The 18,670-nt window shown below is 45.1% G+C and overlaps 1 protein-coding gene across 1 annotated transcript; it reads right to left on the bottom strand.

Moving 5' to 3' along the window:
- On the bottom strand, positions 1 to 18,195 carry KDELR2 (KDEL endoplasmic reticulum protein retention receptor 2). Its single transcript, XM_086691875.1, has 5 exons — positions 17,992 to 18,195; positions 8,484 to 8,584; positions 4,563 to 4,721; positions 3,236 to 3,488; positions 1 to 2,068 (listed from the first exon to the last, which is right to left on the bottom strand). Exons 1-5 carry the CDS (start codon positions 18,080 to 18,082, stop codon positions 2,034 to 2,036), a joined length of 639 nt encoding a protein of 212 aa, XP_086548001.1. The 5' UTR covers positions 18,083 to 18,195; the 3' UTR covers positions 1 to 2,033.
- Positions 18,196 to 18,670: the final 475 nt, after the last annotated feature.

The following is an 18,670-nucleotide window of genomic DNA, read 5'->3' as shown; positions in this document are numbered from 1 at the left end:
TATAATTACCTGATAACCTTTATTGGAGATGTGAAAGGGACTCTGAAACAGTGCTTTATAAAGCGCATCATACAAGGCCTTCGTTTCCTATGTGTGCGGAGACGCGGCCCCAGTCCCGTACTCCCACTCGGCCACCCTATTTATGAAGAGGTCATCCTGGTTGGCCACAAAATGGTGGTCCCATCTTGGCCGGCTTTATTTTTACGTGGGCACAGTGACTAGAGAAGGCGTTGATACTTCCCAAGCCAGGCGGCCTGCTCAGGTCCCAGATCTTGTCGTCCGCACTATGCTCTCCCCCAAGTGGTCCCAGCTCGTGTTTGATTTACATGCGCAAAAACAGTGTGAGCCTCCCACCCACCCCCAGTGTGGGCAGCAAGCAGTCTGCTCCACTTCTGTGGCAATTTCCCACCCTTCCTCCGTGCTCTCAGAATCTTCCAGGGAGGATGAAAACAAACTAAACCAAGACTAGAACGCTAGAAACATACGGATACACCAAAGCAGAACCATGAGGCGTGGAGTGCAGGGAGCAAGATGAGAGAGCAAGACAAGAGGTTAAACTACGCAGTTACACCTGCCAGTTCAGAAAGAGGGTAAGAGACACACTCGATAAAAGTAAAGCCCATCTAGCTCCCTTCTTCCACAAACTATTTTAATGCAGCAAGCAAAAACACTACATCGTGTAGTAAGCACTGTTAGTATTCAACACTTCAACATTTTATGGTGCATCACATAAAAACAAAGTCATATGCTTTTGCATAAAATCAAAAAAATGTAGATCAATAAAACAGCAAAATCAGGAGGAAAAACTCCAATTTTTCCTCAAAATACAGATAGTTTTAGGTTAATTAGTGGACAGTAAATGTTTATGGCCCTATATTGAGCTTTTGTAGCCAATCAAAAAAATGAAAAAAGTCATCCTGACATAGAATAGTCCAAAAGCCTAATTCACAAAAAAAAAAAAAAAAAAAAAGACAATTTGTTCTATGTTTAATAACATGTTTATTTAGGATGGTAACAAGATAAATCATGCAAGAGCTCAGTAAAAACAAAACAAAAACAAAAAAAATCTAAAGAGTATAAGGAATGGCAATTGGTGCTGCCAGTTAAGAAAAAAACGTAAATCAATTTACTACCCGAAAGTGATACGAAAAACCGTGTGAATCTGAGCATGGACATGGTTGTAGTAATCTTTTGAAAGTGAAAATAAAGGTGACAGGTGACTGCTTGGGTTCTGTTCCTCAGAGGACATAATCAACGTCCCTCACATCCCACACCTGGGTGGCAAGCGGCCTAGAACCCCTGTCCACCAAGTTCTTCGACATCCTCGGGACAGTCTCACGCTGACTCTTCTTAGCAGGAGAAGAGGGCGGGCACCACTGGGGACTCTTAAACCTGACTCCTTCTACGTTCAGAATCTTAAAATTTTGGTAATGAAAACCAGAAGACTTGCAAGCCATCCTTACCGGTCTTACGTGTAGTGTTGTCATGTCCGAGGAACGATGTCCACGTTGGGTGGGAAGAAATTTGAACAGATATACCAAATTCAACATAGTGTCTCAGATTTCAAACAAATATAACTCATCTTTTGGCAAAAAATAAATATAGTGGAATGCAAGTTTGATAGATGGAAGAATATATAATCTACCAACTGTCAAGGGAGTACAATTTCATTGCAGACACAAAGAATCAACAATTTCAAAGAATTAAAAAAAAAAAGGTTGCACTTATTCCTCACAAAATCTTCACTTTTGGAACTACCCCAATTGAAGCTACACACTGAATTTATTAATACAGCATTAAGTTCCTTTGTGTAAAAAAATCTTTGTACATAGTAATAAAAAAAGATAAGGCAAGATGCATTAAACAGAAACCTTCTGGCTCTTTTCCTCGGGGTTCCTACAGAGCCACTGATGACTATCTGAACAAAAGAGTTAAGTTTCTGATTTTCCGTATCAAGCATCTTGTGCCTTTGCTGTGGTAAGAACTCTGTCCGAGCACCCTGAGGGACAGATGCTGGTGGTGGTCTTTGGCACTTACGCTGGCAGACTGAGCTTCTTTCCCTTGAGTACTAGGATTTTAAAGAGAGGAAGAGAAAACAAAAGGTTACTGCTATTGACAAGCTTACAGTTTCCTTTTTCCCATTCCCAGAGGCCTGTCACACTCAAGACACTACAGAATAAGGTCCAAGGAGACAAGCTTTTGGCACCAACAACCATTTGATTTTGGTGTCAATAAACAGAACCCTCTGAGCTATGAATATGTCATACACTCGAAATTTCTTCATGTACCTCAATGCCACAGCAAGTGAATTTAAGAAACACACATTCGATTGAAATTGTCACCAAATTCACAGCAGCGTTTTAGGATTTTCTCCCCTGATTCAACATATATTAAAATGTAACTGTTACTATGTATAAAAGTCTATGAAATATTGGAGGTTAAAAAAGAGAGAAGATCTATGTGCTCTTATATCTAGCCATTAGGAATCATACCGTATAGCTGTTTAGCAAGGGTTCTTAGCCTGGGTCAGTGGCTGCGTTTCAGGGGTTCCTGAATCCCCTAAAACTATATGCTTACATCTGTGTGCACATGCATAAATATGTCTTTTTCCCCCCATCAGATTATTGTGACGTTTGCATGTCCTATATTCACATAAATGGGGCAATGTATATATACAAGGATACCGATTAAGCACTGGATTTTAATAGCAGCTAATGAGTAACAGCCTGAATACCCACGAACAGGGGGCTGAGTAAGTAAATTATGGTAATACACATAATGAAATAGTCTATGGCTACTGAAAACTACGTAGATTTCTATCTACTGACTTGAAAAAAATGTAAGTGGGGAAGAAAACCCAGATTACAGAATAGCACGTATATTCTAAAAGTCCGCCATCTATGTATACACATAGACACATCAGGAATTGCATTTCCCGAAACATTAACAGCAACTATCTCTGAGTGCTAGGGTTTCAGGTGACTGTTTTCAGAATGATGAAAGCTAATTCAATTTTTTACAATAAAAACATGCTGTCACAGAAAAACAATAAAGCTCGGAAAAGAAAAAAGGCTGAAAACCTTGATCCAGAATTTTATTTGATGGTCGTTAAAATGTTTTTCTGAAACGAGCTGTGCTTTTGGAGCGAGCGCCAGATTAGGAGCGTGCTGGGCCAGGTCGCTCCTGAAAACACGCGGCGGGAGGAACAGGGCGGGGAGCACGTAGCCCAAGGTACCTTTTGTGATGTACAAGTAGAAGAAGTCGCAGTACAGAATGGTCTGGACGACGCCGGCCACCACAGCGATGAGGTCAAAGAAACCCTCGAAGTAGAAGCGCCAGATCCAGTTGACGAGATAGAGAGCGCGGTAGAGGCCCAGGAAGAACAGGTAGTGGGTAGTGATGGTCTCCGCCTCCCCTGTCTTGCTGATCATGAAGAGCTGGGGAAGGATAGCCACGGATTCCAGGTAGATGGAGAAGGTCCACAAAATCTGTAAGAGAAACCACAAGCTTTGGTCAGTATCCACCGTGAGCTCACGGGAAATACTCTTGCTTTATCATGGAGCAGCTCAAACAGCAGTCTGGGCATCTGAGCACAAACAGAGTAGCTTAGCAGTTTGATAAATCACAGAAACTTTAGCTACATTTAAGAGGCACGACACTCCCAATGACAGGCTGGGTAACTGGACGCCTCGGCCGGTGTGAATTTTCATGACCTCGTCTCTCCAACATCTCCTTCCCTGTACAATTTTCTGTGAATCTACAGACACGTTTCTCCCGGATAAGCCTGACCCACTGCGAATCTAGGCTCCCGAGTGAACGCTGCTCTCTGCCGGGGCACACGATGCTGACAGCCGGGGCCACCCCTTTCCCACTGCTGGTCTGCCTCACCGGCTGGTCTCCTTCCCAGAGGATCTCAAGATTCTCATCATCTTTCTTATTCTTTAGGCTTTTTCGGTGTGGCTAAATCAAAGGGGCAAGTAATGGGAATTGTAATTATGCAAACTCTCTGCCCCACACGGCACTTTATTCATGCCGACGACAGAAGGCCTCGCGGGGAGCCCTGCATGTCTGAATCCATGAGCGGCAGTTTCCCCAAGACACGAAGGGAAGGGCGAGGCACTTAGCAGCAGGCACGGCTCTGTGCAGCGCAGGGCGCCATGCCAACCACTCCCCCTAAACGCCAGAGCGCAGCAAGGCTGCTGAGGGGATTCGCACGTGGTATCCATGCACGACACCCTTACGTGAAGAGGAAACAAAAGCTGGGTCAGAGTAGAGAGAAGATCACGTTCTTCCAGCACTCGGATAGGCAAGGCACTGCACTCACTACTGCAGACGCCTACTTTATGTTCTAGGGGAGAATCTGGCAATAATCCATCAGCAGACGCCCAAATACCTGGGGGCTTTATTCCCGTCTGTGACTTATTTACACCAAATAGTATATGCTGCCCCAGAAGCTTGCCAAACAGAAGACACAAGCAAAACAGAACTGTCCCACGTTATCTGCAAACACGGCTATTTCCCTGGGGAAGGAGACATGCCCACTAACTGGCCCCCTGACTCACCTCAAGAGGAGAGAAATCGTGATTGACTAGAAAGGAGAGACCTCCCACGGGGACCACCAGGAACTCCACTCGGAAGGTATCATGGTTTCCGTCGTAGGTCGCCTTGAATTTCATGTAGATCAGGTACACCGTGGCGTAGGAGCAGGCGATATAGATGAGCTAAGAACGAGAAAAGCACCAGGTCACGGATACTTCACGGCGGTTCCAACTTCCTTGGCTTCCTTCTACATCATTCGTATGCTCAGAAAGGCAAGATTTATTTCTTTAGCTTTTTTATTTTGATGCTTAAAGACAATAAACTTCATTTTTTGGGGGTGTATACTTCTATAAGTCATATAACCACCACCATGATCAAGACACAGAGTAGTTCTATCTTGTGACCCCCCAAAACCCCCTCATGCCGCGCCTTTGGAGTCAAGCCCTCCCCCCTCAGGCCCAACCTCTGGCGATAACTGATCTGTTCTTTCTTTCTCCCTTTTTTTTAATTTTTTTTTTCAACGTTTATTTATTTTTGGGACAGAGAGAGACAGAGCATGAACGGGGGAGGAGCAGAGAGAGAGGGAGACACAGAATCGGAAACAGGCTCCAGGCTCTGAGCCATCAGCCCAGAGCCTGACGCGGGGCTCGAACTCACGGACCGCGAGATCGTGACCTGGCTGAAGTCGGACGCTTAACCGACTGCGCCACCCAGGCGCCCCTCTTTCTTTTTTTTTTTTTTTTTTTTTTTATAACTGATCTATTCTTGGTTTCCATAGTTTTTGCCTTTTCCAGAATGCCACATAAATGGAATCATATGGTATGTCTCCGCTTCTTTCACGCAGCTAATGCATTCTTGATCCAACCATGCCGCCGCGTGTAGTAACCACGGCTCTCTTCTGCTGCCCAGGAGCAGCTCACTGCGTGCGTGTTACCACAGTCTGTCCGTCCATGCACGAGTTACAGGACAGGTGGGTCGTGTCCACCTTGATGGACGGGAGATACAGTTGCTAGGGACATGTACGTACAGGCATCTGTATGAAACTAAGTTTTCATTACTCTTGGGTAAATACCTAGGAATGGGATTGCTGATCTTATGTTAAAAGTGTACATTTAACTTTGTAAGAAACTGCCAAAGCGTGTATTTTTAATCTCACTTCAAACTATTAGATAGCAGCTTAAGGAAAAAAACGAACACAAAGTTCACTCAATGCAGTTCAAAACTAGCACACACCCCCTCCGCTAGTGCTTGTGTAAAGATAAGATACCATGTAACTCACATTTGACTTTACAATGACCATTTGTGCTGACAGTGTATTACTTTAACACAGAAAAGTCAGATCATTTCTATGAAATTTTGTCTGGTAACATAACAAAAGCAAAACCAAAAGCTGCCTGCGGTAAGGGAGCTCCCATAGAGGTACAGCTGTTCAAAGGCTTACAACCCAGTTATGTTCTTCCACGTTCAAAAGGCCAAACACCATATGTTCATCCAACCCAAAGGAAAAGTCTGGTATTTTGAAATTATAGCAATTTTCGGGATGTGGAATTTTAGGCCCAAGAACCAGGGCAGGTTTAGCTTATGGATAGGAACGACTGGGGTATCAGCTACACTGCCTGGGACTCCTTATCCCTGGGAAAACCACCTGGTGAAACCTAATGAGGAAACATCTGGGCAAAGGACTTAACAGGAAAAGGAGAGCAATCATCAAACTCCGTCATATGCTTAACAACGAAACAAAGACACTAAACTGTCCCCAGCACCTCATCATGAAATTATATTTGCAAATAGCCAACAAGGTATTAAAATTGGTCATACCCATATACCAAACTACCAAAAAAAAAAAAAAAATCAAGGAAGATTAATATCTTACTTATATTGTGAGGAGTTCTCTCCACATACAAATATGTGTATGTGTGCGTATATGAATAAAATATCATCTACATGTATCAACAAAATATATATACATTTATACACAGAGTCCCCTCCAGCAGAACATCCAACCAAGTCATGTCAAGGTCCCTCCTCAGCACCCGGCCTTCCGCCAGCCAAGATCATGTCCGCAAAGGCTTCGGTGGCCACCAGGGAAAGCAGCTGTTGTCTCCTCTCACCAATGCTTGGCTTTTAAAGTGAAAGCAATGAGGGGCGCCCGGGCAGCTCAGTCGGTGAAGCGTCAGACTCCTGATTTCGCCTCAGGTCATGATCTCACGGTCATGGGATCGAGCCCTGCATCAGGCTCCACGCTGACAGCTCAAAGCCTGCTTAGGATTCTCTCTCCCCCCGCCTCCCTCTCTCTGCCCCACTCCTGTGCTCTCTCTCAAAATAAATATAAATAAAGCCAAAGCCATGAGAACATAAAACTTGGCCCTCACATCTCTGATTTTCAGGACATGCCTGGAAACTAGAATCAAACAAGAAGGAGCCCTCCAAAGCTAGGTATCCTGAGGGGAATGGAGGAAAATTCTTGCTCACACGCTTCTAATACCTGCAGCTTTAACTTGCCTGGACAACAGGCAGGGACCTAGCCATTTTAAGTAAGCAAACTATTTCCTGATGACGAGGCTCCCATCACCTAGTAATGAAGAATGTAATGATTACAGGTAACTCAAATTTGCTTTTTAGTAAAGACCTCGGGTCCAAATACTTCTTTGTCTCCCCTACGTGTGTTTACAAAAAATGTTTTTCAAGTGCCACAACAAGCTTCAGCTTAAACGCTACTTCCTCGGGTGTGCCGGCAAGCGCTGACAACAGGGCCCCGCACACAGGTGCTCAGTAAGCTACGCAGGACGAATGAGGGAAGAGAGGAGACTCCTCCTGCACAAGGTGAGAGCCCCATACTTCTCCTTCCCAGTACCCATCCCAAACTGCGGTCATTCATTTGGTGCTGGGATGATCGGTCTACCCTTCCCAACTAGACAGCAGGCCTTCCTTCTTAGCTTCTGCCCTGTCCTCAGCGCTAGGGGAGGGCCAGTGCTGTGGGTGTTCAGGAAGTGTAAGTTCCACGGCTGAGTGGAACCGAGGCCTCTGCAAGTGAAGCACGTGCACCCCCAAAGGTCCACAAACATTCTGCATTTTAATTTTTTTTTTTTAATATTTATTTTTGAGACAGAGAGAGACAGAGCATGAACGGGGGAGGGTCAGAGAGAGGGAGACACAGAATCTGAAACGGGCTCCAGGCTCTGAGCTGTCAGCACAGAGCCCGACGCGGGGCTCAAACTCACAGACCGTGAGATCGTGACCTGAGCCGAAGTCGGACGTTTAACCGACTGAGCCACCCAGGCGCCCCAACATTCTGCATTTTAATAACTACACATTTTTTTTCATGTGGATAACGACACTAACGCCATGGATACTAATGCTTAGGACAAGGTAAAAGGTTTTAACAACACACTAAGTAAATGATGGTACGGATGTTATTTAGGCATGGCAAAAGCAATAAAGATGGCCCATAAAGAAGTTTATAAAACATGGATTTAACAGGAAAAAAAAAGTAGAAGCCTGCACACAATCCCTCGCACAACAGCAAAACAGGCACCGCAGCGAGGAGCGCTGGTGGCTTTCATTTCTAGTTCTGAACCAACCTGTTGGGTTTCCCAGGGAGTCTGTAATTTCCCACTGCTTGAAAACATAACAGTCACCCCTCTTTCTCACAGGGCTATCAAGAGCTTTAGAAGTTTATCATACTCAAGGAATTTAAGATTAAAAAATCTCTAAGTGCGAAGCACTTCAATTAAATAGATTCTGCTTTGAAACAGAAAATATGCTTGATGATAACACTATTCCCACTTCTACATACAAGGTGGTCTGAAAGTGCTTACGTTGAGAACAGCATGTTTAGACATCCCTCTAGAAGACGTTTAAGCACGCCACTGGCCCAAACTTCATAGCTTCCATCAGCCTGTGAACCACGGATAAAATGCATCGTGTTGGCTGTCATACCATACCTTCATAGATGTATTATATAATGAAATAAATGAAGTAAAAAGATCCAGGTAACGAGTTGTGAAGACCAGTGCAAAGAGAAGCTGGCTTTTTCCAGAAATACCTAAAGAAACAAAAGGAGAGTATTAGCAAAGTGTCTGTGAGAGGAGCTGGCTGTTTCCTGCGGAGAACACTGCAGAAAGTGCACACATGGGGAGTGGGCGCCAGGGTCAGTGGCTCACGTCTGGGAGGACTCCGTCAGCGAGAGCTGCTGTACTTTTCCTTTCACTTAACATTCTTTTTGTTTTCTTTTCCAGTTAACATTTTTGAACACGCTCTTCCGGGGAGGTTCCAACCACTTTGCAGTCTTATCATGTCAGGTAACTACGAAAAGTGCCTTAATTATGCCAGCACCAATATACCAGGATGTGTACTGTTCAAATGAACGTTGTATTTCTCAAAGACTTTAGATAGGAATAATTTCACTAACTCCGCTGTTAGTGTTATAACTGGTCTGCTACCTGTAGCATCTTTCTTTCCACTTTAAAACAACGTATCTCATGGTGACAATCCTTCAGGGGATGGTGTTGGAATCTAACCCGATTAAGCAGATGAGGAACCCAGTTAGGTGCACTGCTTCAGGTAACAGTCTGAGCAGTAACCCCCGGGAGCAGTGGAAGGGCCTCCCAAGGTGGCTTACTTTGCGAAGGCAGCATTTCTTGGACATGTTAACATTTAAAAAAATTCCACCTCTTAGATTCGTCATACAACCATAAAAATGTTGCTGTGGATGCTGGATGCAACGACAGAAGGGTGGGAACCTGCCACTACAGCCAGTCCTCAAAAGCAGCACTTTAAAAAAATAGTTTGGGGGGCACCTGACTTTGGCTCAGGTCATGATCTCGCAGTTTGTGAATTTGAGCCCCGCATCAGGCTCTGTCCTGACAGCTCGGAGCCTGGGGCCTGGTTCAGATTCTGTGTCTCCCTCTCTCTCTCTCTGCCCCTCCCCTGCTCACATTCTGTCTCTCTCATAAATAAATAAATAAATAAATAAATAAATAAATAAATAAATAAATAAAATCTTTGAATCTGTTTCTCGGAGCCTGGGGCCTGGTTCAGATTCTGTGTCTCCCTCTCTCTCTCTCTGCCCCTCCCCTGCTCACATTCTGTCTCTCTCATAAATAAATAAATAAATAAATAAATAAATAAATAAATAAATAAATAAATAAAAAAAATCTTTGAATCTGTTTCCACCTCCAACAACCAGGCCACCTCCAGAGTGTTCTTGCGGCATGTGACTCAGCTGGGGGAAGTACCGAAGGTCACATGGCGTGTGCACTAAGCTTTTCTGACATCTGTATGTGGCCAGGTATTTATGTGACAAAGGACGTGAACTATGGGTTTCAGATGAAGATTGAGCGAACTCATGAAGAAAACTGAATCTTTCCAGGTCAGAACCCACCCACCCTCCTCTACATTGCAAACTTCACCCCATTAGACATCGTTTTAAAAAAATTTTTTAAGGTTTATTCATTTTTCAGAGACAGAGAGACAGAGCATGAGTGGGGGAGGGGCAGAGAGAGAGACACACACAGAATCCGAAGCAGGCTCCAGGCTCTGAGCTGTCAGCATAGAGCCCAACGTGGGGCCCAAACTCATGGACAGAGAGATCATGACTTGAGCCGAAGTCGAACGCCCAACTGACTGAGCCACCCAGGCGCCCCACCCCATTAGACATTTAAGTAAGCATGTATTTAGTGGAAATGTCGCTGCACGTAATTATCGGCAATACTCCTATGGATGTGAAAATCACATTGTTCTTATTTTTTTTTAATATTTTTAAATTTATTTTTGAGAGAGAGAAAGAGGGAGACAGAGAACCCAAAGTAGTCTCCCCACTGTCAGTGCAGAGCCCAACACGGGGCCCAAACTTATGAACCATGAGATCATGCCTGAGCAGAAGTTGGATGCTTAACCGACTGAGCCACCCAGGTGCCCCCAAATCACATTGTTTTTAAATGACATTTTACGAAACACTTTTGCCCATTGTTGAAATTCAAAGCCTGGATACAAGAATGTTACTTACTACCTATGAACATTTGTAGTTTGAGTCTATTCACAAAAACACCCAAACAGAAACTGAAGAAAAAGTTGACTCTCTTCCTTCTAGATCAATAGTAACCAATTTCAAGGGTCAAAGATGGAGATACAGACATTCTGCTCCTTTTAGTCTTCCCCAGTAATGGGGAGCTTCTTTTTCTTATCAAAGATCAATGTTCCAAAGGAGAATAATGAAGCTGTCATTCACAGAGAGACATGGGACAGAGAGAAGAGAAGGGAGGGGAAAGGAAAGGGAACATGCAGTTCACATTTGAAATCCGTTGAGGCTTTGAGAGAGAAATTCCCAGTTCACTTCCTATGTGGTTCTCTCCAACATTTTAAATAAAAAATTATAGGGTACATACAGGCAAGTTTATTATAAAGGATTTATTCTAATGGAATTTTGGAAGCCAGATACATTTGAGATTTTGTCCCCATTTTCAGCATTCCTATAGCAAAAATCCAGGACTCTCATATCATTTCTACCACTCCCTTTTGAGACCCAATTCACATATCACTCCCCCTGGCAAGCTGTCTTTGAAGACACCTCCCGTGGTGCTGTTTATTCATTCAGCAAGTACATAATGGGAACCCCTTCCCAGCAGCTGCTGCCCTAGCTCCTATTAACACCGTGATTATCTGGTTGCCTGTCTTCCCTCTTTCCCCACAGACACGGACATCTCCAAAGGTTGGGGTCGTGTCTTTCCTGTTTTGTATTCTCTGTGCTCAGCAATGGGCTTGACACACAGCAGGGCTAAGAAAATACCTGCTGAATGAATGAACAAATGGTCAAAAAAAACCAAAACCAACTCGTTTTATTTTCATGTCATGGGGTAAATATTCATTTTGGAATAACACTTGCAACGAGTTTCCAAGTCATACCATCTCTACGACTGTAAATAGGCAATGTTCTTTGGGCTCTGCCCTAATTTACTGCCAACCAGAGGGTAGGAGAGCCCCCTGCGCAGGAGAGAAGAGAGACAGGCGGCGTGTGGCCTGCAGCTTGTCTCGTGGTGCAGAATCCATGCAGGAACTGCTGTGCTGGAAACCTGAATGTGCTTGTGCACTTCTATCCCATTCGTCCTGGTCTGGGATCCTCATTAACAAGCTGCAGCTTTCCCTTTAAAACAGAAAAACAGTCCTGTCTTCACAAGATGGCAGGGATCCCAGCTGAAGACAGAGGGGGCAGCGGCAGGAATCTCCTTGTGGGCGGGGACCTCTTGCAAAGCCTGAGGGGCTCCCTCAGTCACTTTCTCCCTGTTTTGAGACCAAAGCATGTGAATACTAGCAGGTCAAGCTCTCAATACTCACTCTAAATGTTTCTGAAACAGCCATCCCAATACCAAATGCACCAAATATATGTATTAAGGAGTAGAACTTGTTATGTGGAAATCAGTCATTAAACCTAACACCATTTCTGTCTTTTCCCATTGGGCCAAGTTAAGTTTCATAAAATCCTACGACTATATACTACAGTGTACATTACTTTAAATTGGGCTGCAGGTTAAAAGTTGACTCTCTTATATTCCCACTGGTTTATAGAACAGAACCCTCAGCCAAAAAGAAAAGCTTCCCAAGAATTATTTTTGTCCTGGTAACAGCTGAGCTGCCACCAAGCCCCACAGGTCAAAGCACCAGGACAGTTTGCAGGGCAGCATTCAACAAGGGCCCCTGGCACCCCACTCTGGACCCACTGTCTCTAAAGAAGTCGATCCTCTCCTATCTCCTAAAGGCCATGAACGTTCCCTGGAACAGCAGGCTAATAGTCAGGAAATGATGCATAACACAACTCTTGTGACTTAGGGAAAAAGAGGCTCTGGAGCCAAATGGACTCTGTTCAAACTCAACCCCTGAACACACAGGATAAGCCTGGGCGCATTACCTACATCACCCCCCCCCCCCCACCTCACTTTCTGCATCTGTCAAATGGGGACAAATCTTAACAACTCGATGGGACTGTTGGAGAAAAAGTGTTTTACATTATACCTGCCACACTGCAAATGCTTGATAAATGACAGCTCTTACTACGTACTGTTTTGTCGTTTTCTCTTGTTTTCAAAGAAATACATGCTATCTAATTAAAAATTTCAACTGGGTTAAAATATATGTAATAAAAAGCAAAAGGACCTTTTAACATCCCTCCCACCTCCACTTTAAATGCAACTTTCCAGGCTTTTTAAAAGCCCCTTTCTATACATGTGCTTGTATACGTACCTGCATATATGTTTGCCCCTTAATATGGGTCCATACAATCTTTTGCTCTGCAACTTTTTTTAAAGGTTTTGTTTGTTTGTTTTTTTTAAGATTTTATTTTTATGTAATCTCTACATACAACGTGGGGCTTCAATTTACAATCCTGAGATAAAGAGTCACATGCTCCTCCAACTAAGCCAGCCAGGGGTTCCTACAATTTGCTTTTTTAACTTAACATCTCAGATTTACCTTCTGGGTTTTTTTGTATACTTTCCTTTTTTTTTTTTTTTTTTAAATTAAGCTCTTATCTTCCCGTTAATACTTCTAGCTCATTCTTGTTAATGGCTGCATAATGTTTCATAGTGTGAATGTACCAACATTTGAGCAATCACTCCATTAACGGACATTTGGGTTGTTGATGATTTTTGTTCTTATGAGTACTGCATAAACATCTTTTTTATCTATAAACAGTGTTTTGTACATACTTAGGTACAAGGAACATCTTCACACATATAGATAGTTTGTGCACATAGGTTTCTGTAGTTCAGCTTCTTAAGAATTGTTGGGATAAAATATACAAACGTCAACTTTAAGTTTTGCTGATTTCCCCTAGGAAGGCTATGCCAATTTTCATACTCAAGAACACCAGATGAGAATGCCCTTCTGCACCTTTGCATATATTAGATATTTTGAACGTCTTTTCCCACCCAGCAGGCAACTGATGGTATGCATTGCTGTTTTACTGTCCAAGTTTCTATTAGTGAGGCTGGGCATTCTTTCATGATTAACAGGCCTTCTGTTATTCTTCTGTGAACTGCCAACTTTGCCTATTTTTCTATCCTTTTTTTTTTTTTGTAGGAATGTTTCATTATGTATATTAACTTTTTGTCACTTAGATATATTGCAGATTATTTCTCTCAGTTTACTGTCTTTTAACTTTGATGATATTCTGAATCAGTAAATTAATTTGGGAAGATGAATCATCTTGCTTCGTTACCAGCCTGCCTGGTCCTATCCAGGACCACAGTATGAACATACACTCAGGTCATCTTCTGTGTCCACCAGGAAAGTTTCATATTTTTCTTCACATAGGTCTTACATACTCCTTGCCAGGAAGTCAAGGGTCCTTTCTCTGGGATCCTTCTAGCCATTTCACACCTATTGGATTTACTGTCTACATGGTTTATTTTTATTTTTAATGTTTATTTATTTATTTAGAGAGACACAGAGAGAGCAAGAGAGCGTGCAACAGAGAGAGCAGGGAAGGGGCAGAGAGAGGAGGAGACAGAGAATCCCAAGCAGGCTCCATGCCATCAGTGCAGAGCCCGACTCAGGGCTTGATCTCATGAATGATGAGATCATGACCTGAGCCAAGATCAAGAGTCGGATTCTTAACCGACTGAACCACCCACGCACCCTTAATGTCTACACAGTTTAATATTTAATACACTTTATTTTTATCTTTTTATATGTGTCTTATTTCAACTCCATTGCAACTTTCTCGACAGCAGAGACCTTGATAGCTGCTCTGAATTGTGTCCCCAGTGCCTTGCAATCAGTGGGTGGTCAACAGATGTTTGAGAGCAATGATTAGGCAACAGACTGGCACTCAAAAGAAGAGAGGTGACAGCTGCTACAAAGAGGGAGCTAGGAATGTAATACAAAAGCTTCGTGAAGTACACCATGACCACAATAAAAGATGAGATTCTGTACTTCAAAATTATAAGCTATCCAATCATGAGAAATTCAGGGACACTGTATGTTCCTGTCATGTTTAGTATGATAAAAGTCTATGACACAACCTACATAACCACAGCTAACAACAATCAAAGCAGTAGATGCGGGGGAGGGGACAGACTAAGGAGAGGGTTGCTGGGAGTCATGGATCTGAGAAGGACCCCACTAGTAATTTAAGCACAACAGATAGAGCGCTATTAATAACTATCAGCCAGCCTACAGGAAAATGTTGCTAGGAAGTTCTTCATCTACAATCCAAGGCTTGTTCTCCCAAGGCTATCCAGGTCAGCGTTTAGGACACGGATAGTGATAACTTCAGCATACTGTGGATCCGGTTGCAACGAAGGTTCAAGCATATGAGAAAAGTCACATTTCATTCGGGCACCCCCTATAATGACAATGGCAGACAAAGGCACAGGAGACTGCCAATTCAACACAGCTATTGTGAGATCAGCTCTCCTGTCCCTACTTTAAAACAGGCCCTTTAAGGTGCTCATTCTCAAACTAGATGCTCAGGAAAGCAGAATCTCCAGCTTCCTCACTAACCCATCTCAGCCCTTGCTCTAAGGGAAAAAGCCCCATGGTTCTGGCTGCAGGCATGTTCAGAACAGGTGCCAAAATCCTAAAAATGAACCCCAATACCAGTATTTTCAAAGCGAGAAACACAACCTGAATGTACATGTCTCTTATTCCAGTTATTTGAGAAACTCCTATCAAATTCTTACTCCTTCAAAAGCCTCTAAACAACTTTCATAATTTAGAATGGAAAAACAAAGCAGCTAGTCAAATTTAGCATTTAACTCTGAATAAATCATCTTGGTGATTCTGATTTTTAAAAGGCCAGGAATCTCATGTATAAGAACTAAAATGATCCTAAGTCCGACAAAGAGAAGCTTAATAATGCCCTATAACTAGAGCATTAAATTGTAGGAATACTTGACAAACACCCGTGAACTTAACTATTTATCTTCTTTATTATTTTGGCAGAAATATTTTCAGTTTTCCTAAATGCTCCTAAATTTCCCAAATGAAAATAGTGAATATTAAAAAATGAACAAAATAGCAAACCCTCTCACTTTCTCTATATAACTCAAGGTTTCCTTAAGAATTCTATACCTGGGGGCCTGGGTGGCTCATTCGGTTAAGTGCCTGACTCTTGATTTCAGCTCAGGTCATGATCTCACGGTTCATGAGTTCGAGCCCCACCGCTGGCTCTGTGCTGACAGTATGGAGCCTGCTTGGGATTCTCTCCCTTTCTCTCTCTGCCCCTCCCCTGTTCACACTCTCCCTCTCAAAAAATAAACATAAAAAAAAAAAATTCTACACCTGGAGGTGCAGTAGCTTCTCCCCAACATCTTAGTTTAGATACATATTTAAGAGACAACATGCTTCCGCACTTAAGGACTTGACAGAGAACGGGTTTCTGAGAAATACGTGAAAGATGAAGGGACTCACACAAAAATTTTGGAGCAAAAATCAAGATTAAAAGTAATATCTTCAGACTGAGGGGTGGGTGAAATGGGTACAGGTGATTGAAAGGTACAAACTTCCAGTTATAAAATGAGACCTGGGGATGAAGGTATAGCACAATGACTATAGTTAACAACACTGTACTGTACATTTGAAAGTTCACAGGAGAGTAGACCTTAAAAGTTCTGATCACGAGAAAAAAAATGGTTAACTATGTGTGGTGACGGATGTTAATTAACTAAGCTTGTTGTGACCATTTCACAATATATACGTACATCAAATCGCTATGTTGCACACCCAAAACTAGTACAATGTTCTGTGTCAATCATATTTCAATAAAGCAGGAGAAAAAAATTTCCTGAACGCAACAAAAACATGACCTAAACTACCGGTCTGCATCAAACGTTTGAACTAACATTACTTAGGCCAAAACGGACATTGATTCAAAAGCCTTCACTGTGAGCTACGCTGCTTGTGTTTCAATCCGGGCTCTACCACGAATTTCCTCATCTCCCTTAAGACTCAGTTCCCTCCTCCACAGAACGGGGACAACAGCACTCAGCTCTAAGATTAAAGACTAGGTGGGATAAGCTAGATCGAGCAGTTAGCGTCCCACCTAGCGCACAGCAAGTGCTTCGGTGTCAGCTACCACAACTGCTGCAATTACTCTGCTTTAACTGGCAATCACACAACTGAACCTCTCAGAACAGGTTCGAACTGCGAGATCACCTCCAAGCCAGACAACACCGGTTTCGGTACGTGGACTTTGTAATACCCATTTTGATCGCTCAAAGGTCTCTTTTGCTTTTGCTTACTTCCTCCATCTCGGGTATGTTCTGGGGAGATAGGTGACTCCTGAAGACAGCAAAGATGTGGGGTGTTACTCTAGAAGGGGCAATTTCAGAAATCAATCAGGTAAATGGGATCTCTGCCACCCAGGTCCTTTAGGACTCCCCGTCTCTTATGGCCTCTGCAAACATTTAGCTCTTGCACTCAACTTATTTCACTGAGGCCATGGCATCAAAAACACGTTTAAAGACCACACTGCATTTTAAGACATCATTGAAAACGTCGCCGCTCTTACGCTTCTAGGGTTAATGCGATGTAAAACTTCACAGCTATGATCTGGGGAAGATTTGTCTCACTGCCTCCCGGCAATGCATGCATGAAATGTGTACTCCAGAGGAGGGAGTCGCCAACTCACTGGTGACGTGGAGTGAGGATTACAGGAGACCACATGAGACCTCGGCGGTACCCGGCGCCGCAGGCTTAAGAGAACCCGTTATTAGATGGAAGCACTCGGAGTTCGACAAACTAGTTCGTTTCTCAAAGCAGCACTGACGGTCCCCAAGAAATTCACTTAAGAGACCTCCTCACACCCCCCTCCCGTGGCGGGCGTGATCCTGGACCCCAGAGCTGGGGTGAAGCCCACGGCACTCTAGGGACAGGCCTGACCCGACACCCTAACCTAAAGGCCAGTCGTCGAAGGGGCAGGGTGGGGAGCGGGGTGACCTCCCCGCGCCCGCTCCACCTCCCGGGCTGGCCTGGCTGCCACGTCAGGCCGAGCGGGCCGCGGTCCTGCCCATCCTCCTCCCTCCCGTCCCATTGATTCGCGGGCTCCCCGCACCTCCGGCCCCTCCCGCCCCCTCCCCCCCGGCGCGGTGCTGCACCCATTAAAGTCGCGGGCGGGGGGCGGGGACGCGCCAGGCGGACTCCCCCGGCCCCCGCCCCATCCAAACTTTTCCGACCGAATGGGGCCCAGCGCAGTCCGGCTGGCTCCTCCTCCGTCCCGACGGCTCAAGTTCGGGAGTCGACCCCGCGCCGAGCGGGGCCCAGCACGGCGACACCCCGCCCGGCCTGAACGCCACGCAATGTTCCCTCCCGCCCCGGGTCCGGGCGCCCGCCGGGCCGGTCGAGGGGGGTGTGTCGGGCGCCGCAGGCCCGCGAGCCGCGGGGCGGCCGAGGTCGGCGGGTCCTCAGAGCGACCCGGCCTGGCGCCCGAGCCTCTCCGGGACGTCGCCCGCCGCTCACCGGCGCAGGAGCGCGTCTTCCAGATCTTCAGCAGCAGGATGACAATGGCCGCCAGGTGGGACAGGTCCCCGGTCAGCCGGAAGATGTTCATGGCGGCGGCGGTCGGCGCGGCGGCCCCGGGGCTCGGCGGCTCAGGCGGCAGCGGCGGCCCCTGAGAGGAAGCGGCGAAGATGGCGAGAGCGGGCGCGACGTGGCCAGGGACGTGGCCAAACTGCCGGCGCGCGCGGGGCAGTCTGGGAGGGCGGGCCGCAGCCAGGCCCCGCCCCGGACCCGCCCCTTAAAGGAGACGCGTCCAAGCTCAGGCCGGGCCCGAAGCGCCTGCTCAGGGGCTCCCTCCCCAGGACCCGGACCCCTCGCCGACTTCCCCCTGTCGGTTTCCGGCTCCCCCTCTGGTGCCAGCGATTTCCTTTAATTTTTGAAATGACACTCCCTTGCAAGGGATTCCACCCCCCCCCCCCATTGATCTTAAGAGCTCTGCAGGATTACTGGACGAAAAAGTGTAAAAGGAAAATAAACATTAATCCGCGGTGGATTCGCTCAAGATAAAGTCGATATTGGGGGTGCTGTGGAGGATGCGGCTTATGCGGGAGGTGATTGAAGCTTTTACCATTCTGGGGAGTCTCTTTGAGGAACAGTGCAAAATTAGGTGGAAAAGTGAACATTTCTGTAGGGTGAGAAA

The sequence above is a fragment of the Puma concolor genome, chromosome E3 (genome assembly GCF_028749965.1).
Source record: "Puma concolor isolate L17-30 chromosome E3, mPumCon1.1.hap2, whole genome shotgun sequence".
Classification (NCBI taxonomy): Eukaryota; Metazoa; Chordata; class Mammalia; order Carnivora; family Felidae; genus Puma; species Puma concolor.
This window is presented reverse-complemented; position numbering and strand designations above follow the sequence as displayed.